General features: G+C 34.5%; 1 protein-coding gene across 3 annotated transcripts in view; it reads left to right on the top strand.

The window, feature by feature from the left end:
* The window catches only part of MDGA2 (MAM domain containing glycosylphosphatidylinositol anchor 2), a 782,196-nt gene that overhangs the window by 393,889 nt on the left and 361,296 nt on the right, over positions 1 to 27,011 (top strand). For all 3 annotated transcript variants that reach the window (XR_005363220.1, XR_005363219.1, XM_038544626.1), the window contains exon 3: positions 17,350 to 17,524. Coding sequence is in view for 1 of the 3 variants with exons in the window: in XM_038544626.1 (XP_038400554.1) it covers positions 17,350 to 17,524 (175 nt within the window). In the remaining 2 variants the exon portion in view is untranslated. The remainder of the gene's footprint in view (positions 1 to 17,349; positions 17,525 to 27,011) is intronic.

The following is a 27,011-nucleotide window of genomic DNA, read 5'->3' as shown; positions in this document are numbered from 1 at the left end:
GTTAATATTCTGTCTTTTGTTAGGGAATGTTGTATCATTCTTTAACAAACGTAAAGAAGTATAGTTTTCCTGTGCTTTGTATCACATTTTCTAGAGCAGCTTCTTGTTTCCATGTTCAGCAGTCTTTCATGTGTTTTCTCCACCTGCCGGGCTTTCTGTAATGCCTCCCTTCACATCCTACACGCCCAGACACTCGTATCACATATCACATGGAGAGTATTCAAACTCTGACATAGACTTAACAGAATGGCAAGCAAGGCCTAAAAGTGCAAAGTCTGTCTTTATTTATTTAAAAGTAAGGACAATACATTGATATGAATTAAATATATTTCCTTGCATTTGCTGGCTTGAAAAGTAAGTTTGTTTGCGGGGAGGGATGAACAAATCTTTATTGTAGGCATTGTGTTTTTGACCTACCTGGTGATAGTTTAACTTTGTCGTATTTTATTTCTATTTTACCTGAAATATAGTTTAGTTTTTCATGTGTAGTTGATTCCAAATATAGTGAAGTATATCTTAACTTATGTCAGGATTAATCTAAGTATTCATGAGGGTTTTTTTGTGTAGATATTGGTGTTAACTTCATATGGGTAGATGAACTTATAACATGATTTAGTATCAAATAGCAAACATTTATTTTTAAACTTCATAAAATAATTTATTGAAACGTAAATACAGTAATATTTTAAATACTGATTATGAAACTCTCTTAGAGTAGTGCTTAACTTCCATTGAAGACACACTTAAGTCTTTATGAATCATGCAGAGTAGCTTCTGTATATTTCCTGTAGCCCCAGGTACTGTTTCTATTTAGCAGAATATGACTTCTGACTGCTTACACTCTGTTGCAGGTGCCATTTTTTCTTTCACTTACCAGTGCCAACCTCTTCTCCTTCATTTCTTTCTCACTCATTAAAACTAGAAAATTGGAAAACATCACTTAAACTTGCAAATTGATAATATTTAGGCAGCCAAGAGTTTGTGTCAATATAGTAATTCCACTGGGTCCTTAGATTTTATGGTGCTTATTATATTTGTGAGATGTTGAAGTCTCTAGCAGATGCTAAGCCAGGTAATTCTAAGGAGTTGAGCATTCATCCTGGAGAATTGAGGCCCCTGAGAAGACATAGTGCTGACCTTATACTATTAACTCTGTGTGGCCTTGTTTGAAGGTAAACCTGATTGAGGACAAGTGATAATGAGGAGAAAGGAGGTGTATCAACCAAGGTTCAGTTATAAATAACAGAATCTGTTCTAGCTAGTTTAAGCATAAATGAATTAATCTAGATAAGTTCCTTACAAAACTAATTATAAGGGTTGCCGGTGAAGGCCATTAGGCTAGACCTGTAGGAATGATTCCTACAATTAACATCATAGGGTCTGCCCACCAACAGCACTGCTTCCTGCATGGGAATCACTGTATAGCTCTCCCAGCCCTTGACTTCAAGAGAGACATACCTTAGTTATGATCAAGGGATTGAGACATCTATTCCAGAACTGTTCACTGTTTCATAACCAGGTCTACTGTGATTCACACCTGTAAAAATTGATTCTCACAAAATACCTCTCTTCCCATTTAATTTGGTTTTCAGAATTATTATTGATAAAACTCAATTCTGTCCACAACCTTAGTGCAAGAGAATCTAGTTAATATATCTAGCTTTCTAACTTTTGAATTTAAGAAGGCATCCTACTCAAAAGTTGGAGGAGATAATAAGTGACCAATGAACTGTGTCCTGGTGGTCATATGGGACAGTTATATGGGGTAGTTTCCCATCCATCTATTCCCATAACCCATTTGATTTCTACTACATTTGGACAAAAGTCAAAATTTCTAACTTGCTATTGAAGACCTATCTTGAAGTTATTAAAATGTTGAAGATTATATCTTATCAATTGCCTATTGTGGACACCACTCTATTTTAGGACAGGCCTGTCTGTTTCTAACTTTAAAATTCCTAATCTTTCCCTTCTCCTCCCAGCATACAGATTCAAGTTCCTTTTCTTATTTCTTTTCCTGTCCCAGGAACATTAAGTCCTAAAAATCCTAGGTAGTAATATGATTTTCTGCTTTATTCTTCATTTCCATTTCAATTAGGAAACATATTCTAGTAGAAATATAAATACGTGCAGAAACTGTTACAATGGATGGGTAGTCAAATGTGTACTTTCTTTGCTACGAGTTAGAATAACTGTCTGGTTTCACTTGCTCTTGGAGGAAGGTTCTCAATCTGGCTTGAATTAAAGCCACCAGAGTTGTTTTCTGTCAACACATCAGAGTGAGACTAAAAGCAGATTCTGACTTTAGAAACAGGGAGACCCTTGTCCTAGTTCCTCCCATATATTAGCTATGGGATCCTGGGCAAATCATTTTACTGTCTTCAGCATCAGTTTTCTCAGCTGTAAAATGGAGATATAGTACCTAATTGATATGACAGTTATAAGGATTAAATGAGATACCTTCAGAAAGCATTTGGGAGAGTAACTCCTTAACATATATTGGCTATTTTTAGTAGAAATAAAGAGTCATACAGATGCTTGCTAAAATCCTGGAACTACTATTTACTAATTGCATGGTTTTAGGAAAATTAGTTAACCCTTTTGAACCTCAGTTTAGTTATCTGCAAATTGAAGATCACTGTATTTACCTATAGGGTTGTTATAAAGAGACAATAACCCAGATGTGCCTACTTACAGAATCTGAGGCAATACTACTTTCCATTTCTTCCCTTTCTAATGTTTATTCAAAACTGAAACAAGTTAAATATAAATACTTGCAATAGTTAACCCCAGAACTAATCTAGTAGGCTGAGATGTTTCACATGTATACAAGATTAAGTTTTTATGGGTCCTGAAAAGGGGCACTTGCATGAACATTTAAAATAGTCCATTTTCATAGATATTATTTTTGATGCCTCAGTTTAGTTCTGCATGCCTTCTTGTTGATAGCTTTCAACTGCCTGGCTGTCGAATGAGTTTAAGTTCCAAATTTGCAGCTATGAGTAAAGGTCCATTGCATCTGTGAATGTTGCAAGGTGTCCATAAAATGCATTATTGTTCTTGTGTTTTCCAAAAATTGCTCAAATATTTTAAGGAATAAGTGTGAGATAAGATTTTTCCATAAAATTGAAAATGTACCCATAGGAATTGTCCATTTCTCTTATCAATCAGTTCCAGGTGCCTAAAATAATTCAGAAAGACAGTTAATTCACTCTAAAACATTTTTTGGGCCAATTAAATGTAACTTTTGGGGGGTATTTTAGATGAATTATTAGAAAACATGAAATGGAATCACACTGAATTATTTATTTGGCACATCTGGCTGAATTTATCTGTTAGGGGAATCTAGAATACTGTAATTACAAATATCCTTGTCAAGTCTATATGCCAAAACACATTCTCATTTTTCTATAAGTGTGTGGGTGTTTTCTTAATGCCTTAAATGGCAAAGTTCATTTGGTTATCTTATGAATAAATTTAGTGATGGCTTCAGTAGAGCACTATACTGGAGTGAGTGGAACAGAGCAATTTATTTTTTATTACATTTCTAATACTCTGCAGTGTCTGCAATACTGTTAATTTAGATTATATTTTATTATAAAAATCATTAAGGAAATTACTGTTTCACTTTCAACAAGACTGAGAATGATGGTAAAAAAAAAAAAAATCCCATAAGAAACCCATAAGGAAGAAGATGGGAAGCTGTTCAATGGCAACAATTTAAAATAATCCTTAGTTAGTAAAATTTGTGGTCAAATAAATATTGATTATTAAGTATAAATGTGCTAAATTTAAATTAGGGAGCTCTTTTAAAAGTCCTGGAAGAAACATAGAGAAACTTAACTACCCTCCTCTATTTATTCACTCCGATTACAAAAAAAAAAAAAAAGAAAACACATGCTTTTGGGATATACTGTATGTCATTACAGCATCTCCCCCTTCATAAAAATGATGTATGGATGATTAAGTTGTAAAAGCCCAGTTTAATGATTTTATTTTTTAACCAATAGTCTATTCTCATGAATTGGCACTCAGATTTTTTAGATGCTTTAAATATGGCATTTCCAATGCATGCAATTTATTTCTTTGAGTACTTCTAGTTTCTTCAAGAGTATTACTTTCATTATTTCATATTTGAAAAATAGATCTTTTATCTATAGAGTCTACAGATGTACAGATGGATTTCCTATGTTTTGCTTAATTTTTTCATGGCAAAATGCGTTTGGCTGCTAATTGCTGAATGCAGAAATAATAGCTTAAATAAGATAAGCATCAATTCTGCCTAGAAAATAAATTTAGACATTGAGAATACTGAAATGGTATAATGGCATCATGGTGCCATAGGGACCCATCCTTTGCACATGACTTCTACCTTGGAGGTGGCCCACAATCTGAGATGGATCCTGGAGCTCCAGCTATCACATTGGAATCTAAGGTAACATGGAAGAAAAGGGGAAAAATAAATGAACCCATGCCATTCTCCCATAAGGCGCTTCTTCAGAAGTCCCACACAACATTTCTGGCACAAGGTTTATATGTATACAGAAAAGCTTAACCTAGCAGGCCTGAGAATACTATCCTCAGAAAGGCTGACTTGCAAGGTTGGCCCTTGGTTGTCATCTAAGAGCTAGGATTTCAGGAAGGGTCCCACCATTCTCTGATTAGAGTGGCTTACTGTGCCTAAATTGGTATCCAAACAGTAGGATGAATGCCTAACACTGGCTTTGCTTCTGAGGCTCTACATTTTGGTACATGCTAGGCAGAGGGTGCTTATGTGACCAGCCTTCTATAAAACTGAGACTCGAATGCACTTCTGTGGTAGACAGTTTACATGTGTTGTCATAATTTAATCCTGGGGGAATTAAGTGCCTCCTGTGTGACTCCCTGGAGAGGGGACTTGTAGCTTGTGCCTGTTTCTCTCTAAACTTCTCCCCATCTATCTTTCCTTTTGTTAATTTTGCTTTGTATCCTTTTACTATCTATCAATAGATCGTAGTCCTGACTATGTAATGGGTCTTGTAAGATTCCTGTGAATTATCAAAGCTAGGTGTGGTCTTGGGGACCCAGACAAAATGTGAAAATTTAGTAAATGGTTATTTTACAATTTCTCCAGGTATAAACCAAATTTTAAAGTTTATCAAAGGTCTGGTATGATTTTTTAACTAAAATTAATATGATTTTGTACTTTTATTCACTTCTTTTTTCATCAACATAACTGCAAATTGGGGGTCTGAATGACTGGAAGGAGGAAGTTGCTATTAACAGAAGTGGGAAAGACTGGGCGAGCTGGTTTTGTTGCAGGGGGCTGGTGGGGAGAACAAGAGCTCATTTTTGATATATTGTGGTGGAGATGGTGGACAGATGATGGTGGTAGGAGACTGGCCTGAACTACTAACACCAGCTTAGGAGTTAGCATCATGTAAGTGGTCTTTAAAGTACTGGAGGAGATGGCCTGGAAGTGAGTATAAATAGAAAAGGCCATGTTTTAAGGTACGCAACCGTTCAGAGGTCAGGAACATGAGTAGGAACTGCTAAAAAAAAGCCTAAGAAGGAGTGGCCAGGGTGGAAGCAGCTAAACAAATTTCTTACCATCTACCTTGTGAAACACTTGGAGAATATCATATACTTTTTTTCCTATTTTTCTACAGCATGTATGAAATGTAATCTTTAAACATTTAGATGATGGTAAAAAATGAAGTCAAAATTTTACATTTCAATCATTTTTTAATATATTTAGCAGAGTGTTTAATATTATACCAGCTGTATTGTACTACTGTTGGTTCACTTAGTAGTCTGTGTCTATTCTAAAACTTGAGTGTAGTGTTAAGATACACGATTTCATAACTCATGTCATCTATTTTTATTTTATTTTTGTATTATTTTTCTTCAATATTGCTGGTTCCCTTGAATAAATATATCTTTACAAATTCTTTTTTTTCCCCATCTATCCTACTTGATTTTTGTCCTGCGTAATATTGCTAATTGCTGTTCAATAATAGTTCAAATGCTAATTTGACACTAAAAAGGTATCATTTGATATCTTCCTCTAACTTCAACCACCCATGTACAAAATAAAATCCTAGGCTTATAAAAAGTAAAGGGCAAAATATTTAGACAAAATGATAGAAATTCATTAAAAATATAGATTAAATAAAAATACTTTGGTGTATTATTTCAAAATGAAAGTGGATGAGTAAACTCAGCTTACATTTGAAGTATGTATTAAAAGCACATCTCAGTTAACCGAAACTTACTATATTGTAAGTGCCTTGTGGAGTGGGATTTTTGTCTAATTTATGTTTGCCTTGTCAGCAGAATTATAGTGCTAGGAATTTATTCAAGCAACAGTGATTTTGTTAATGACTATTATGCCCCAGACTCTGTGCTTTGGGCAGAAGACCTCAAGATCAAGAACAATGGTTTAGGGCAGCCCGGGTGTCTCAGTGGTTTAGCGCCTGCCTTCGGCCCAGGGCGTGATCCTGGAGACCCGGGATTGAGTCCCACGTCGGGCTCCCTGCATGGAGCCTGCTTCTCCCTCTGCCTGTGTCTCTGCCTCTCTCTCTCTGTGTCTCTCATGAATAAATAAATAAAATATCAAAAAAAGAGAACAATGGTTTACAGTTTGTTAAAGGTAAAAGAATTGTGTCCTAGGTCTGGTTCTTTGGCAGTAGAGCTTGAGATAAGCATTCACATGCCAGTGATTTATTGAGGAAATGCTCTTAGGATAAACTGCTAATGGGGCAAGAAAGTGGGAGGAGAAAAGGAAGAAGGAGCGCAGGAGTGTGACTTTGGGCGATTAGGCTCAGCTGGATGCTGCAGCGGAACTCTGGAGGGCAAAAGATGCTTCTGAATCCATCCTAATCAGAGGCGGGTGTGCTGAGCTTTCATGTCCACTCCACTGTTTCATTGCTTAGAGCCACAGGATGAAGGTAAACTCTGAAGCTGCCTCTGAGAGCAAAGTGGCTCCGTAGCCCAAGGACCTTCTTGCATTAAAAACAGAGAATCCTAAGGAGGCACATATGAGGAGGATAAAGGGGCTCAGAGAATCAGGCAGAACCAGTTATCTGTGACAACATATAAATAATTTCTATAGCACGTGATGAATATACTCTCATAGAGGGAATTGCAAGGTGCTATGGCCACAGACAGATAAAATAGAGATTTCTGGGGGAGGGAAGGCTTTCTAATAAAATGATATCTAGATGATCAAAGGGAGTTAATAAGATTAATAATAGCAAGGAAAAGAACTTTCAGGTCAAAAGGAGCCCAGTGAACAAAGGCACAGAGTCATATGGTCCCAGAAGAGCTGGAGCTGTGAAATGGGGAGAAAAGATTTTCCTATCCTTTAAAGCCTGCCATGGGATTAAAATAATATGATCAAATATAAAAGCATTTTGTAACTAAAAAAAAAAAAAAAAATGGGGCTCCTGGGTGGCTTAGTGGTTGAGCATCTGCTTTTGGCTCAGGGCATGATTCCTGGGTCCTGGATGGAGTCCCACATCAGGCTCCTTGCTTTTCCAAACTCTGCTTATGTCTTTGCTTCTCTCTCTGTGTCTCTCATGAATAAATAAAATCTAAAAAAAAAATTAATTATTGCTTAAGTACTGTCTATAACCAACATAGGGCTTGAACTCACCACCCCAAGATCAAGGGCCATGTGTCTACCAACTGAGTCAGCTAGGTGCTCCTGTAAATTTTAAAGAAGTAAAGTTTTATTGCTGGTTGTTTGGAGTCCATGGTTAATATATTGGTTATGCTACAAAATAAAAACCCTTCCATGAAGCAATCTACATTAACCCCCAGCATTTTTTACTTATGAGCATGTATTTTTTTGCACCAAGATGTACTACCCTCTCTATCAACTTTGGTTTGAAATAATGCTTATAGGCCCTACTGTAGTGTGCTGTATACATTAGGAACCCTGGCATTGTCAAAGGTAAGCACTACATTTGTTCACTTTCTCTCATAGTTTAGTCACATAGGAGTAAGTTGTTGAAAGTTTAAGTCCAAAGAAAAGCCACAGCCAAAAAGAGTATCAGAAAATAGATCTTCAGCAATTGCACTGCTGGGGATTTACCCCAAAGATACAGATGCAATGAAACGCTGGGACACCTGCACCCCAATGTTTCTAGCAGCAATGACCACAATAGCCAAACTGTGGAAGGAGCCTTGGTGTCCATCGAAAGATGAATGGATAAAGAAGATGTGGTCTATGTATACAATGGAATATTACTCAGCCATTAGAAATGACAAATACCCACCATTTGCTTCAACGTGGATGGAACTGGAGGGTATTATGCTGAGTGAAGTAAGTCAGTCGGTGAAGGACAAACATTATATGTTCTCTTTCATTTGGGGAATATAAATAATAGTGAAAGGGAATAGAAGGGAAGAGAGAAGAAATGTGTGGGAAATATCAGAAAGGGAGACAGAACATGAGAGACCCCTAACTCTGGGAAACGAACAAGGGGTGGTAGAAGGGGACGTGGACTAGGGGGTGGGGGTGGAGGCGGGGGTTACTGGGTGATGGGTAGAACTTGATGGGATGAGCACTGGGTGTTATGCTATATGTTGGCAAATTGAACACCAATAAAAATAAATTTATTATTAAATATATATATATATATCTTCTCTTCTTTATAGCATATCAGTGTTCAGAAATATCTAAGTCCTCATCCCACGACTTTCCTTCCTTTTCCAGTGAGTTTACCATGATGATCCTTTCCCCACCCTCCTATTCACTGGTGGGTGAGAAGATCCCTCACTGATGCTCAGACTCATGTTTCCTTATTGCTTCTCTAAGCATATTTGCACTACTTACACTGAGAAATTCTTTCTTATCTCACTGTGAATAGTTATCAGTAACTCTAACACATAGAAATTTCTTAAAGATGTCTATTATGAAAAAAAAAGATGTCTATTATGTTGTTACTGTAGTAGTAATGCTGGTAGTAGTAGTGATCTCCAATATTCTGAGCATATGAGAATAATATGATGTTTTATGCAGAGTATAGAAGTTTTCAGGTTAAATTTTGTTGCTTTGTCAGACAATTGTAGTTCTTTTTATATAATTGAATTTAGAACAAGTATGACATTTTGCTATAATTTATGGTAGATGGATGTGACTTATTAAAAATTGAACCTATAAAAAAAATAAAATAAAATAAAATAAAAATTGAACCTATATGATCTGGAGTCTGTGCCACTCAGAATTCTATTTATTGTATTTAGTAATTCAAAGAGAACACATTTCCTCTGTAATTTTCCCTGATATTAATGCAAGATAATGCATATTTTTCAAATGTAATGAATACTGTCTGCTCATACCTACCATAGATATCCCTTTATGCTCCTTCAGGCTGATGCCCTGTAACCAGCTTTGTTTACTCCCAAAACCTTTGATGGCAAGCCACCAATATTTAAGGCAGATCAGATGATCTTTATCTTATTTTTTCTTTGGCTTCCTTTTATTGATGAGGGGTCATCTTTCAGAGTACAAATAAGGCTGGGACGAAGCTCAGATTTGTCTCTACAAGTTGACCTGAGTATATATATGCCCTAACTACTTGACTACTGTTAGAAAGTAACTTCATTTCACAAATCCTCATTCACTAGACCTTAATTAAAGAGAGGAGAAACCTACAAATCTGAGCATTATTAAAGTCTAAATCCTTATTGGGTTCATAGCATCTATGTAATATACTTTTTTAGGTTTATCCCGGTCTATCTTCAATCTATGCTTCAGGTTCTTAACATTTTCTCGAGTTATCTCAGTTCACACTGGTTTTATTTAAGGCTACATAAAAGCAATGATGTTCCAGAAATAGTCTACCAAAAAACAAAGTAGAAAATTCTTTTTTGGGGGGATCTCTGGGTGGCGCAGCGGTTTGGCGCCTGCCTTTGGCCCAGGGCGCGATCCTGGAGACCCGGGATCGAATCCCACATCGGGCTCCCGGTGCATGGAGCCTGCTTCTCCCTCTGCCTGTGTCTCTGCCTCTCTCTCTCTCACTGTGTGCCTATCATAAAAAAAAAAAAAAAAAAAAAAAAAAAAAAAAGAAAATTCTTTTTTGGGAGTTGGAAAACCCTAAGTTAAGGGTTATGTTCTGCAACCTAAGAGGATCTCCATGTTGTTTGTTCAGATTAGAGAGTTACAATAAACATATTTCCTAAATTGTAGTATCTTTCTTTTTTCTGTTCATGTTATTTTAAGGAAATGATTATTTAATGTTGTTACAGGATTTAAACATTAATGTCATCATTACAGGATTTAAACACAATCATATTTAATAATGCAGCTGATATGAACATTGGACATGTTTTATCCCCACTGTGGGAGCAGCAGTAGTCACAAATATTCTCCTTCCTCTTTTCCACAATTTTCGAACCATCAGATTATAGCAGAGAGTTGAGAGGGTAGAGTGCTATATAAGGTAAAGTATACATTTCCCAACCTTCCTTGTAGCTAGGGATAGGATACAACTATAATGATATTAGCAGAACTGTCATGAGGCAACATTCTAGAAACTTTTGTAAAGGACAAGTAGCAGGCACATTTTGTTCTTCCATCTTCCTTCTGCTGGGAATGGAAAATGAAAATTAAATGTCTGGCTACTATTTGAGGTCTTGAGCCCAAGCAACAGATGGTAGAGAGGTTCTAAAGAATCTGAGGCCCTGATAGGGCCATAAGTCAGCACTGGCTTGCCTCACTCCAGATATCTTTTACATGACAGAATTTAACTTTCATCATGTATAAATCACTGTTAGTTTTTCTGTCTTATGGCTGAACCTAATCCCCACCATTATATCTACCAATCTCTCAAGTTCAAACTAAAGACCCATATTTTCATTCAACATATCTGTATTAGTAGTAGTACTTGGAGCACTAGTACTAATCTACAGACTTTGTACCGAACTAATTCCTGGGGATGCAGAGTTGAATTATCCAGAAATCTTCCAGTGGTACTTCCTATTTTATTGTCTCCCCAATGACTCTCTGTAAATCTGTGCCAGGCTAGCTCTCAAGAATCTCTGGGAGAAGAAATTAAAAATGAAGATGAATTAGTTCTACTTGTATGGCTTAACAAGCAGTAAGTTAGAGTAGAGCCCAGCAACTTACATTAAATTAAAATAAATTAGATGAGTACTTGTTTTATTTATTATTTATTTATTCATTCATTCATTCTTAATATAGAGGTACTTTCAGTTTATATTTTCTTCTATGTTACTCCTTTCACTGCATTCACAGATTTTAGTGTGAGATGATTTCTGTTCGTTGACTTTTAGATTGCTAGCAATTCTCCTTTTAATTTTCTCTTTAACAATGACCAGATTTCCCTGTAGTAGTCATCTTTTGATAACTTATTTATAACTGTATTTAATTGAGACTAGAAAACATCACCTGTACTGTCTCTGCTTTTTTAATTAAGATTTTTTTCTGGTCTAACTACATGATCAATTTTTGTAAATGTTTAATGGACATAAGAAAAAAATTTGTTCTATGAATGAAAGATTTTGTTATATTTTATTAGTCATATCATACATGTTGATTATATTTTTCAGTTCCTCCTTGTCTTAGTTATTTTTCAAGTTAAGGAAAAAAAAATGTTTTACCTAGAACTGCCTAGTTTTCAGAGAGATGTATTGTAATTTCCCAGTGCAACTTCATGTTTCTCAAATTCTTCTGTTTCTAATTTTGTTTGTTATGTCTTTAGCTTCTCTGTGCTTTACTGCATACCAATTAATGATAGTATATATTTTAAAGACTTTATTCATTTGAGAGAGAGAGAGCACTTGTAAGGGGGGAGGAGCAGAGGGAGAAGGAGAAGCAGACTCCTCACTGAGTGGGAAACCTGACATAGCACTTTATCCCAGGACCCTGAAATCATGACTTGAGCGAAAGGCAGACACTTAACCCACTGAGCTACCCAGGTGTCCCGTGACAGTATATTTTCACTGTTAGTTATGACTTTTAATGTTACACAAAGTAATGACATTCTTTCCAGTTAGTGTTTTAAAGTGTTAATTTGTTCTTATTAACTTAACCTTATTGTGTATATTGTCACTTCTGATTGACCGGTTAATTGATTTTAGTTTACATATTCTTGTTACTACTTTGTCCATGCCTTCTTGGTTTCCACAGTTTGATTACCAATCTTTTATGGTCACTTTATCTGCGTGTATATATGTATACACACACACGTTTTATATATATCCCTAAGTCATTAAGTTTCATGTCCCCTTTGTGTCCTACACTCTCCTCAAACTCTAAGACTTTGCTGAGATATTACAAGTCCCCTTATTCTATGTTTTTTAGGTTTAACAAACTTTATTTAATACTTAAATTATTTATTACCTAGAAAAACTATACTTACCCATTAACTGGACATGTATGGACTGCTCACCACCAGATGCTTTTCTGTATCTTCTCTAAAACCAAACCCTCAGATCCAGTTTATTTGATGGGTGATTAGAGTATTGTTTCAAGTATTTTTGTCAAGTGGGATTATTAGAACCCTGAGGTTACTACATGTTTTTATATCACTGAATATTTTCTTTCACACTAGATGAATGAGATATTAATTGTTTGATATGGAGATAGAAACCTTCCCACCAGCTTTTTGAGTAAATTCTGGTGCTATTCCACTGTTTTCAAGCTGTCAACATTGGAAGTGAGATTCCAGAGGACAAGCTGACCTTCTGTACCACCCTAGGCTTATCAGTTAAATTTAAATTTGGCTGTAAGTTCCAGAAAATCTCCCTCAAAAGTATGATGTAAACAAGTATGAATTTTATTTCTCTCTCATGTAGAAGGCCAGGGCTATAAATAGTTCAGGGCAGGTAGGTGCAACTCCATGATGTCAGAGATTCAGATTTCTTCTGTTTTATTGCTTTGCTGCTGGACTTTCATTCCAAATCAACTTATAGTCCAAGATATGAGCCAGTGGAATGTGCAGAAATGAGCAACATGTAGATTGCTGCTTCCCCATGAGGACATTTCTGCTAGAAACACTCTGGCAAGAATATAGTTGAATAGATAGCAGAGGAATGTTGTCTTTGTCCTGGGCAGGCATGTGCCTGATTAATAATTTGGGGTTCCATTACTGTGGAAGAAGGAGAGAGTCAGCTTTAGGACGTGAGCAGGCTCTGACAAATTATAACAGTTTGTTCCTTCTACATGGAAGTCTATACAATTTTCTTTGTAGACTTTGAAGTTACAGCTTTAATGATAGTATATCTGGAGGTTTCTTTTCTCATCATTGAGATATATAACTTGGTAAGCCTTCTCAATGAGTAGATGTGTCTTTCTGGGGCTCAGTAGTATTTCCTTTTAGTATTTAGTTTTTTTTTTTTTAAATAAAGAAAAAGAAAAAACTTTTTCATAAGTGATTATTTCCTTTTTTCTCTATTCTTTTTTAGCTTCTCTTATTTCCTACATTTCACTACAGAATTATATTTCTTTTTTAAAAAAACTTATAATAAACACAGTATTTGTTCATGGTAAAATAAATTGTAAGTAAGAATTCTAAATAAGAATTTTAAAAAAGAAAACATTTCACTATCTTCTTTGTTCCAGCCACACACATAGTTAATCTTGTTAAATTTTGTGTTTCATTGTTAAATTTTGTGTTTCTGTGTATAATTCTAACAAACATATTAGTATATGTGTGTGTGTGCGCATGCACACATACTCTTTTTATACAGATGAGAATATTTTCTTTTGTTCCGTTTTTTATTTAATAATATATTTTGTATTTTAGTTCTTTTGATGACTACATTCAATTTAATTTTAGAATCAATTAATTTACAACTACTCCCCTATCATTTGATATTTATATTGTTCCCAGTGTTATACCATTATACATACAATTTTCCGCATTCTTATGGAAATGATAGTAAGGTAAATTTTAACAGATAGTTGCTAGATCGGAATGTGTTACCATTTTTTTGACAAAGTTTTCTTTCAAAAAGGAAGCTCCTTCCAATTTATCCTTCCAGTCCTTCTGACTATGAAACCTCAACAATACAAAGATATTATCAGTATTTGTGACAATTGCATCTAGAATTTATTTCAGTGTGATGGGTGGGTTGGAGAGTCAGCTATTTTTTTTTTTTTTATTATTTTAATGGATATACAGTCAGTGGCCCTGACACCATTTATTAAGCAATAAATGGCTAGAGATACAGATAGAGATATGGCTGTTTTTCTATTCTTAACAATCAATGTTTCTTGGAGTGATGCTGCTAGATCTCTAAGGGGACCTTGTGATCTTTACAGGAAGCTTAGGAAGAAAATGTTATTTTTTTCACTGTTGCATTGGCAGTGATGGTGCAAAGCAATGTTGGATAAAGCAGGCCGCACCTTCGCACAAAACAAAGCTACAGCCCGGAATTGTACTTGCAGTCTGTATCCTTCCCTACTTTTTTCACTAACATACCCTCACAGTGAAAAAACAAACAAAAGCAGTATCACTCAGAATATCTTCAATGAATCAGTAAAAATGATCACATTTTAACAACTTCAAACTTAAGTGCTGTGTTTTTAATATTTTGTATGACAAGATGAAGAAGTCCTGTAAAGCATTTCTGCTACTTCCCGAAGTGCAGAGTCTGTCTTAAGGTAAAGGACTTGTATAATTGAGTTTTGTACTGAACTTGCCACTCTTTTTCATAGAACATAAAAGGATGACTGTTATGCAAACTATGGTTATTCAGACTTGGGTATTTAACAAATATTTTCTTAAAAATCAGTGAAGTGAACCTGTCGTTCCAAAGAAAACACCTTAGCTATATTTCTTACTAAGTATATAATTCAGTTTTAAGAGAAAAATTCGAATTTTGGAAAATCTGCCCATATAAGCATGATGCCTTCCCAACACGTAACGACTCTCTCTTCTGAAGCGATTGGCAGTGAAATTCATAAAATATGCTCCTTTTCTGATATTACATAATGAAATGTGTCAATATTTGGAAGATCTGCATAACTCAGTAAATTCTTATTTTCAAATGACTGATGCATAATGTTACAAAATCATGTATGAGTAAAAGATCCAATCAAAGTGCAAGATAAACCAGTGAATTTTAATGTAACAGAATACAAAAAGCTCACTGATATAGTTTGAGAATTTACTTTGCAAACAAACATTAAGAAACTACCATTGGGGAGTTTTAGTGTAGTATCAAAGAAGATTATGCACAGTTATGTACTCCTCCCTTTCAAAATATCAGTGTGAGGCCAGATTTTCTTTATATTTGAAACAAAGCAACTTGTTGCAACAGATTGCATGTGGAAGCTGATATGATTATCTAATCTAGTTAGCTCTTTTTCATTAAACTGGATATTAGATTTGCAAAACTATAAAACAATGCCATTCTTTTTACTCAATTATTTTTTTGTTTTGGAAAATAGTTTTCTGACTAAAATTCTCCTTGTCAGATGTCATCAATTTATTAATTTAATTTTAAATGAGTTAATAATACATAGTCTAACATTGCCTCAGTTTTAATTTTTAATAAAATAATTATGAATGGAAATTATCAGTCTAAATAAACAAAAGTTATTTAGGGTTGCTCATAATTTTTAAGAGTAGAAAGGCATTTTAAGGCCAACAAGGTTAATAACTGCTGGTTTGCATCACAGTTTTTTCTCTCCCTGTTTTTCTCTCTGCCTTCCTCTCTGTCTCTCTGTTTCTGTCACACACACACACACACACACACACACACACACTTGCTTTCTCTATCCATAATTCCTGAATGATTTCTAGTACTGTACTAGTATAACTAAACTTAATCATTGTATCTTAGTAACATTTTTAATATCTAAAAGGACTAGGCCATTTCCAAAATTGTTTTTATTTTGAACTCCTTTTTATTATCTGATATGTATATTATTTAAAATCAATTTTAGTATTATATTATGATAGTCAAAGAAAACTTGATATCTTAATAGGAATTGTGTTTTACTGATCTCAGATTATATTCTAGAAATGATTATTGTAGAATTACTATCTGCCTATACAAGAACAAAAAAACCAATGCCCTGTTAAACGTTGTCTGTTTATGAGCATATTAATAACCAGCTTATAAATTGCCTGAAGTCAGGAGTCTTGCCATTTAGTCTTGTGTGTATTCCATGCACATGAAAGACGTTGAATAAATATTTGATATTTATTTTTGTGAATTAGTTCTAAGTAACATTTTCATTTCATTCACAATTAAGGACAGGCATGCTTATATTCATACTGATATTTTAATGATTGGAGAACTTTTGAAAGATACTTTTAATGTCATTAGATTATAAATTTTAATTAACATTATAGCATAGATGGCAGTATTATAGGATTTCAGTTTTTAAGAGTCAGCCTTTAGTTCATTTTTCCATGTATCTCTTATATGTTTGACCAAAGATTTCTATTAACCATTTCTCCATCCAAATATAAAAACAAACAAAAATAAACATTCTGTACAGCAGGGACAAGGAGAAAAGTAAAACCAAATCCTTTTTATTTCCTATTTTGTATCATTTTGAGTACCATTATGTGCCTTTTGTTCAGGTTTCATATACTAAGATACACAAAATTGGAGTTGAATGCCAGTCTTTATTGCTAGCCAAAACTAAGTCTATTGTACACAGCTGTGTTTAAGAGAATGTTATTGTTTATAATGAAATGTTTTAGATATTCCAAGTGTTTTGGCAGTTTAATAGAAATGCTCTCTTTGGAAAAGTTTGCACATTTTTTGAAAATAATTATTGATATAAAGTGAATTCTAATTATCAAAACAGACAAATCATTTGTGGACTTATTAAAGCAAAGCCATAAAGAAACCCACTTTTAACATCCAAGTATATATAATTACACATAATCTCAATAAGCTGTTATAGGGTTAGCATTCTTAAATTATCCAAATCAAATAGGAAATTTAAAGAAAAATAACAAAATATATCTGACAAGACATTAGGACCCTGTCTGCTCTAAATAAATATAAAGTACCTTAGGAGGGTTTGAAAAATATGAAAGAAAGATTTAAATTCTCAACAAAAAGAGAAACTAATCCATATTTTCAACATATTACATATACTTAATTCTAATTCCCTTTATATTTATATTGCCCCCCATAAAACTATTCATGAATTCTATGTAATTGAATTAGAATTACATACACAATACACTAATGACATCACATTCAAATTTTTATAATTCCATTGTGCATATAAATTTAAATTTTTTCCAGTATTTGCCAGGAATGACATATAGCATCTCCAAAAGCGAACTCTTTAAATGAGTAATGCCTATTTGATTTTTCTTTGAGAAAACCAACCTAAAGTAACAATCTTTGTTGATGCTTGCTCAGATCAGGTGGACCAAAACAGCAGGAAGTGCCTCTGACAGATTCCAAGACTCAAGTGTCTTCAATGAGACTTTGAGGATTACAAATATTCAGCGACACCAAGGAGGCCGGTATTACTGTAAAGCAGAGAATGGCTTGGGGTCCCCAGCGATAAAGTCAATCAGAGTGGATGTATACTGTAAGTAACTTTCCCAGAAAACTACAATTAAGTCTTCTATGGCTTTCTGTCCTACAACTTGAGATCTATTTTTTTGTTTATTGAGAAAAACTATGATTTGTTCCAAAACGTAGCATTCTGTTTAGTTGAGGATAAAAAGTATATAAGACAACTCTAGCTTATATAGTATATTTACTGAAGAAAGAATCTCTGATAAGAATTTTCATAATTTTTATGAGACAGTAATACATTTTCATCATAGAACCGGAGTCACAAGAAGACAATAAATATTATTGCTAATCCCACCAATGATCATTAGGGTTTGAACATATATACTTTCTTTCTTTATATAGAGGTATATAAGTGCATTTTTATAACTGCATAAAGAAAATATTAGGCTATACATACTGTAACTTGCTCTGTTAACTTTACCCCTATGTGAATTCAGCTGTTCTTGTTTTTGTAAAGGCATAAAATGTAAGAGGTATTATTTGAATTGGCTTGTGAATGACCCAAATCTCCAGGTAGAGTCTGTTTTTGATCTACCTCTGTTGAAAGTAATCAGTACCTTGGGCAATGCTGTGCCACCTAGAAAGTGTTTGTTGATTTATTTTGGTTCTTACTCTCATTTTTCCACTCTTTGCTGTTAGCAAATATACTTAAAATTTTCTTGGTCTCCTTACTTCTTCCCCACCAAAACAAATCAAGGGCCTATATTCAATTTGTTCTTTTGCACAGGTTTAATCCATCATCATACTGTCTTTTTATGAGAACTTGCCTTTTTTTTTTTTTTTTTTTTTTTTTAGTTCTCTACTGTTAGAATAAAAAGATTTTTTCTCTGCTCTAAGTAATTCAGACATAAGTAACAAATGAGGAGTTCCTGTTTTTCTACCTATCTTGCATTGGGTCCCTTTCTTTTGTTTTTCAATGTGGGACAAGTATTGCATGGTTAGGAAGGTGACTGGAATTGTACATGATCTATTGATTGCACCATTTGTTGGATCTCATTTAGTAGTTCAGGTGAATGGGAGGGCTGGAAAGGCCGCATTTCTGATTTACCTTGCACTCAGATGCTTGTTCCCTTCCTGGAAAGGATAAGAGAGAAGTCCGGTCCCATTCTATCTAACCTTTTCTAGTGCCTCAGGCGTCCCTTGGCATGACTCAGGCACCGTCAGCCTATGTGCTATACTCAGGGCATACAGGTTGGCCTTACCCATGCATCACCTCACTACAGTATAGCCTCTGACCCTTCTCCTGATCAAATATTCCCAGTTATGTATACTTAAAAACAACAACAGCAACAACAGTATTTTTACTAGTTTTGTTCATATGTATTACTTTAAAGGGGGTTTCTTTATTTATTTATTTGTGAGAGAGATAGAGAAAGCACAAACGAGGGGTGGAGGGCAGAGATAGAGGAAGAAGCAGACTCCCCACTGAGCAGGGAGCCCAATGCCAGACTCGATCTCAGGACTCTAGGATCATGACCTGAACAGAAGACAGATATTTAATGGACTGAGCCACCCAAGCACCCCTATTTTAAAGTTTTTATTTAAATTACAGTTAGTTAACCTAGAGTGTATTATTAGTTTCAGGTATACAATATAGTGATTCAACATTTTCATATATCACTCAGTGCTCATCATAACAAGTACCCTCGTTAAAACCCATTGTGTGTTTAATCCTCCACCTTCCTCCCCTCAGATGACCATCAGTTTGTTCTCTATAGTTAAGAATCTGTTTCTTGGTTTGACCCCCATTTTTCCCTTTGTTCATTTGTTTTGTTTCTTAAATTCACATATGAGTTACATTATATGGTATTTGCATTTCTCTGACTGATTTTGCCAACATAACACTCTTTAATTCTACCCATATCATTACAAATGGCAAGATTTCATTAAAATTATATGTGAACAGCCACTCTGGAAAACAGTATGGCTGTTCATATCTAATTTTTAATTAAACTGAATTTAATTTAAATAAATTACATATTTCTATAATAAAACTTTCTAGAATATGTAACTGCTTTTTTTTTTAAGATTTTATTTATTTATTCATGAGAGACACAGAGAGAGAGAGAGGCAGAGACACAGGCAGAGATAGAAGCAGTCTCCCTGCAGGGAGCCCGATGTGGGACTCGATCCTGGGTCTCCAGGATCACACCCTGGGTCTAAGGCAGGCACTAAACTGCTGAGCCACCCAGGCTGCCCTGTAACTGCTTTTTTGTTATTATAGTTTTGATCATTAAATTTAAAAAAACTTATTTATTTGAGAGAGAGTGAGCAAGAGTGAGTGAGAGAGAGAGCATGAGCACACAGGAGCAAGAGCTGGGGCAAGGGCAGAGAGAGAGGGAGAAGCAGATTCCCCTGCTAAGCAGGAAGCCTGACACAGGGCTTGATCCCATGACCCCAGGATCATGACCTGACCCTAAGGCAGATGCTTAACCAACTGAGCCACACAGGTGCCCTTTGGTCATGAAGTTTTAAAACACACAACTCCAATACCTTAAACACAATTCTAAAATCTAAAAAGTTCTGAAAATTGAATGAGCATATTTGCTACTTGCTTTGTTGGGCTTTATGGATAAATGTTTTCAGCAAAACCTGATGTGAACTAGTTTGGTGGCAACATCTGATTTTAAATTACTCAAATAGAAAAATAGAAAATACTTCATGTTCTTTATTTACCCTACTTTGTATGAATAATCATATGTTTTGCTTAGGAAATAATGTATCTGATTACACAGTATTGCCACAAAGCCTGCTGGGTATATTATGTAATACATGGTATATGTACTGTATTATCTTTTGAAAATCTGCAATATTCTGAAAAACATTTCCCAAAGGTTTTGTACAAAAGATTGTGACTTTCACTGCTGCCACAAAAGGTATGTTAATAATATATATAATATTATAATTATTATATATAAATATTATATAAATATATATATTATATATATAATTAAACAATTATATTGCTGGGTTAAAAATCAAATACAAAGGGGGAAAGGACATTTTTAAGGACTTTAAACAATACATTTTTTTCTCCTCCTCTTACTACAGAGTCATTTCTGTACTATTCTGCATTATACTCCTGCATTTCTATCTGTTCATATCTCCTGCTCTCCATCCTCTGTTGTACCCCAATATTTTAGTTTACATCGCACACTTTGGTAGAGATGATAGCACTGCTCCCTCCAGCACTCCGAAGCCTTGTTAATCTTTTAAGACTTGGGTTCTCCTCCAAGCAGCCAGGACTCAAGGCACTAACTTGTTTCCTTCTTCTTTGACTTCCTTTGGGATTTTTCCCTTACAACCAGGACTTACAGGGATTTTTTTTTTTTTTTCAGGGATTTTTCCCTTACAACCAGTCAAGTCCCTTACAACCAGGACTTGACAAACATCTTATTTTATGTTGTTTAAGTGAAATGTCACTGGGATACATGTTATAGTGAAGTAATATTTCCAGTACTTTTCTTTGTGCCCAAGATTTATTAGAAAGCTTTCTAAAATTATATTATTTGAGAAAATAACATGTATCAAATTATGGGCCCTATGAATAAATGTGACATTGCTCTAATCTAAATTTTCCATATAATGCCTTGCTTTCAGGAAAGAACTTTCTTATTGGGATCTAGACATGTGTTTCAAGTGGTTATGCCTATTACTAAAGGTTTGGAGAAATAAATTCCTCCAGATAGTAAATTGTTAAATGTTTGACTAATAAGAATACTTCATAGTAGAAACAGGTAGTCCTACTTGAGAAATCCATGGTTCCATATATAACTTTTATTGGAGATTACAGTTTTTAGGCTCAAGTGTGTGTTCTCTACAGGAATCTTTAGAACTTAAAACTTGTTCTGTCATTGTCAATAAAAACACAACTAGCATATAAGTGCTGCATTTAAATTTAGCAATTCCATTGTCTAAAATCATTATTGTCTTAAGATTCATCTGTGCTTGGATTTTGATTTGCTGTTGGACTACTTGATTGAATAGATACTCATTTTTATAAACCATAAACAAGTGAACAACTTTATTTCAGGTACTTTAACTATTTTAGAAAACGCTAAAATAACAGCACCAATTTTTCTGTTTGGAGCCATGGTATTTGAATCATCACCTAAACTGTAGATTTCTATTTCTTTTCGTAACTAGTTCCCTGAGTGGAACCTGTTATCAATATCAGTAGAACTTGGAACATAAGATGGGCAGAGAATACAAAATACAGAAAAATCAGCAGATGAAGATTATATTTGTAACAAGAAACTGAGGCTGATGATATCTTGAATTTAGCAAAAATCTTAATAAATAATATCGGAATTAAACCTTGAATCCCCTGTAATAGATTGTCTCTAAAATGTGCACCCAAAAGTATTACTTTTAAAGTCACCATTTTTATGGAAGTTTTCATTTCAGTGAAAATGTAGATCTCTCATTATCTAATCATAAATTTCTAGACCTTAGAGCTAAATCCTACCTAAGATAAAATTTAGTGATAGCCCATCATTATTTTCATGAGGAGATTTAGTTTCACAAGAAGCACCTGCCAAAATGATGACTGATATAAAATGAGGTGGTTTTTATTAGATATTTTGAAATATTTGTGACACTGTATTAACATTTTGATCAATTTGGGAAGATTTATTAATCTGAATTAGCAATTTTTCCCACAAAATTTTCTTAAATTTCATGTAGTAGAAAAATTGGACCATATAAGTTTTATAAAGCAACTACAAAATGTAGTTTTATTTATTTTTACTATTTCAATCAAGAATACTGTTTCCACTGTTACTATTTTGAGAAAATATAATGATGTTCTTTAACTTCTGTGACTTATCATTTGTTTTTTTAAGAGTTATAAAAACATTCCAAGGGTTCTAAGGGCTATAATTCTTAATAAAAGTATATTTTATACCGAGGCAGATTTCATGACCACATAATATTTTACTTTTTTTTCTAAAATCTGACCTATCATTTATACATTATTTCTGATCAAAAGCTAATTGATTGCAAGTCTTAGTTTGCTGGGATATGGCTTCTGAGAGTCTAAAACTAATAGTTGTATGCTTGACAGAAATACGTAGAATTAGTTCCACTTAAGCCACTGCTTTTTTTAAAAATAAATTTATTTTTTATTGGTGTTCAATTTGCCGACATACAGAATAACACCCAGTGCTCATCCCATCAAGTGCCCCCTCAGTGCCCATCACCGTCACTGCGTTCTTCTTGTCTTCTCCCAAGACCCACGCTAAAACTGGAGTAAAGGAATAAAACTACAACAACAAACCCAGGATAGAGACAATGGGAGAGGAGATGAAGGAAAAACCATTTTGAAGGAAGAGAATCAGATCAGGAAATGGCCATTGCTTAGCATACTAAAGAAAGCTTAAAGCCATCAGTTTAAAGAACATTGGCATTCTCATGCTGTGGAATCCTTAAAAAGCTCAGTAATTGGAGACACCACTTAATTCTGAAGTAGGAATGTATTTAGTGTAAAAACAGGAGAATTAACTAAAAGTCTGTGTGAGAAGAGTTACATACCCAGATGTCCTTCCACGTTTTTCACAATTGTGTGCCTTAACCACCTCCTTTTCCCTGCCAGCTTGCCAGTCAATTCCTACAAAAGACTAGAATTTTTTTTTTTTTTTTTTAATATGAGATGTTGAACTGGAGAGACTTTGAACTAAGAAACCAGGAGTCATCAAAAACAAGAGGCAACATACTGTAGTTAAATCATGGTTATTAAGTGAAAGTTTACATAGTCAACATGGTCCCTTCTCCAGTTTATTTCTGGGAATGCCTTCCAGGCATAATATTGGAGAATTCTTGTCTAGGAAAACTGATGAACTCCAGAGGAAAGGTTGTGGATCCTGAGAAATATGGGACTTGATGACAGCAGTCCAGCTAATACACTTAAAATAAAGCCTACTATTATTGATCAACAAAACTACTAGTAGTAAGCTCTTTCATAACTAATTCCTAAACGGGAATATACCATATACCTCAAAATTTGAGACAAGCTTCTAGTAAAAAAAGAAATAAAAAGAAATAGGAAAGGGGCACCTGGGTGGCTTGGTGATTGAGCATATGCCTTTGGCTCAGGTATGATCCAGGGATCCTGAGATTGAGCCCTGCATAGGGCTCCCCACAGGGAGCCTGTTTCTCTCTCTGCCTATGTCTCTGCTTCTCTCTTTGTGTCTCTTATGAATAAATAAATAAAATCTTAAAAAAAGGAAATAGGAAAAAAATTCAGAAAACAAGGATAAGTCAGGGGGCCAAAATACAAAATAAAACACAATTATTGATTATTTTAATTAGTTCTCTCAGAAAAAAAAAAAAACAACATTGCACACATGTAGCAAGAAACAAGGAATTTTCAGAAAACATCGAGGAACTCTTGGAATATTAAAAATGATAACAAAAATCAATAGAAGTTATGAAAGATAACATTGAAATCTTAGAGTAAAACAAAATTTAATAATCAAAGAGAACAAGAAAGAGAAGATAAGAAAATTAAAGAATTAGTCTAGCTGATCTAATATTTGAATAAAAATTCCAAACAGAGAAAATGGAGGTGAAGAAATTATTTTTTTAAAAAATAAGAAAATTTCCCATCATAGTTGAACAGATGTTTTCAAATACTAAGTGTCTAGTACAATGCAATAAACAAGATCCACACCAAAATATCAATATGCAATTCAGAACACTAGGAGGAAAGTTAAGATCTTAAAAGTTTCCAAAGAGTTTTTTTTTTTCCCCAGAATGATCACATGTAATAAATTAGGAATTAATATGGCACAAGTCTTCTCAAAGAAATGAGAAAGCTAATAAACAACTGAGTAAAAGCTTTTGAAATTTGGAAGAAAAATTATTTCCAACCTAGAATTTTTCACATGGCCAGACATTGTTTTTTTTTGTTGTTGTTCAAATATCAAAGATCTTTTTTAGGAGACATTTTTAGACCTTATAAAATTTTCATTTTTTTTTCCTGCCTTGTTCCCTTTCTCAGGCCACTGCTTTTATACATGTTGCACCAAAACTAGAAATTATATCAAAAAAGAGGAAGAGATATAATAGTAATAATAACTTTAAAAAGGAGATTGTGTATAGGAGAATATAGAGGGGAATCCCAGGATGATAATGAAGCAAGACACCACGATGATAGCTGTGTATTGGGTCTCAAGGACAACCAAGACAGACTGAAGCTGGAAGAGGCTCCATGAAAGATGTTTTCATAAACCAGACACAATTGGTGGGTTGCCTGGTTTTAGAGAAGAATTTTATGCTTTTCAGGGAAAGCTTAATAATGGGGTGATGATAGATAAATACACAACTAAGGAAACAAAATACGGGTGTTAATAATAGAAAGCAAAAAGAAAGTTGTGTAAAATGAAATGTAATTAAAATATATTACAAGGTTCAACTGTGAAGAATACTTGCATAGTGATCTATAACAACAGCACTTGACTTAAACAAAAGAATAATATAAGGAAGATGGGAGAAGATTAGCATAAAGGGGTTAGTATAGTTTGTAAAGGCTTCTCTTGAACAGGAAATAATCAACAAGACAATAGGAAAATGAAAAAAATGCAGTCTATAAATAAACATTTAGAAATATGAAGGCAAAACTAAGACTGGTTAAGTGATGAATTAGAAAAGCTTGCCTCTGGGTATTAGAAATACTTGAAGTTGTGTTTTTTATAATTATTTGGATTTATAAATGGTGTGCATGTATAATTTGTTGTAGATTTGAAGATTTTGAAGATTTTGCCTTGGAGGCCCTTGTTATTAAGTCTTTACAAGTCAAAACTGATTTCATTCCAAATTGTATCAGAAGGTTATTATCTTCTAAAACTTAAGATGAGATTTATATTCACACTTTTCTTTAATTCTTCAGAAGAATTGATACTCCTTGATTTTTGACACCAAATAGAATTGGCTGAAACGATATCTTAGATAGGCAATAACAAGGGACATTGATAGCACATTCTAACGAATTTTACCCCAGAACTTGATAGGTTAAAACTGGGGTTAATCCACTCTACCATTTATTTGCATGTTGTTTAGGATGAAACTTTAACAGTAAGTTTTGACTCTTCATTCAGCAAATGTTTAAGTGGCTGTTCAAAATATAATTCATTTAAATTTGTGAGGCTACAAAGAATTATCACATAATTTGTATCTTCATTGAGTTTAAACTGCTTAAAGAGACAACATGAAATATATAATTCATTTAAGTAGAATACAAATGTTAAGCAAGAAGATAAATAACATAAATTATACTACATAACATGGATGATGTGTCATATGGCACAGAAAATGTAGTTCTGGGAGTGAGAGGGTCCTATGGACTCTTAACCATAAAAAGAAGTGGGGTTTACATTGTAGTTTGAAGGATGAGATTTCAGAGAAGATTCGTCATGATATTTCTACATGTCTTTTGGCAGTTTTTGTTCTGAACTCTCTTTTCACAGATGTCTGTGTAGCAAACAGCCTCTGATATTAGAGATGATGTCTGTCTCCAGGGCAGAGGGCAATTTGTTTCCTGACCAGGATAATAAAGGCAATGTCTTCCTCAGGAGCAAAGATTGGGCAAGTTTGCTGGCAGGAACTTTTAAAATTGGAAGTCCTAAGCTCAGGATCCCTTAGCTGTGTCACAAACTGTATGTGCAGCATTCATCTGGACTGCCCCAGATCACTCCCCTGGAAATTGAGGGAGAAGAATCTATGAAAACAAGAAGCTCATATATCCATTGGAGACATGAGTCATAAAGTCCTTTGTCTCTGACCCGGATATCTAATGTCTTTGTAGAGCGTCCATGAAACTATGACAGGCTAACACGTTAGCCAGCAAAATTGGGAAAATAACCAAATTCTTTTCTTTTAAGGTTTTATTTATTCATTCATGAGAGAGACACACACAGAGAGAGAGAGAGAGAGAGAGGCAGAGACACAGGCAGAGAGAGAAGCAGGCTCCATGCAGGGAGCCCAATGTGGGACTCGATCCCGGAACTCCAGGATCAAGCCCTGGGCTGAAGGCAGGTGCTAAACCACTGAGCCACCCAGGGATCCCAATACCAAATTCTTAGGAGTCTTGACACAGAGTTTAAACAAGTAGAGGGGAAGTCCAGAGGTATTCCACAGTGAGTGAGCATTTTGATTAAAGACACAGAAGAGAGATGAAGTGAACTGTATTTTGAGGGGAATACTGACTAAAATGGGAGGATTAGAGGAGGAACGAGGGCCTAATTGAGAGATGGGCTGCCAGATTGTGTTGAAATCTTACTGCCAGTGTTTTAAGCCAAATGAATGATTCTCTGCCATGTATGCTGAGACCTAAAGAAATTATAATTTTAGAATTTCAGAATTACTAATGGGATTTAGCATTCTCCTAATACCAACACTGCTTCATTTGCCCTCTCTAAAAAGCAATGACCACTATTAGGAGCTCCATGACCCATTTTTGGAGGAACATAATAATTTATATTTATATAAATATATGTACA

Source organism: Canis lupus, chromosome 8 (genome assembly GCF_011100685.1).
Source record: "Canis lupus familiaris isolate Mischka breed German Shepherd chromosome 8, alternate assembly UU_Cfam_GSD_1.0, whole genome shotgun sequence".
Classification (NCBI taxonomy): Eukaryota; Metazoa; Chordata; class Mammalia; order Carnivora; family Canidae; genus Canis; species Canis lupus.
This window is presented reverse-complemented; position numbering and strand designations above follow the sequence as displayed.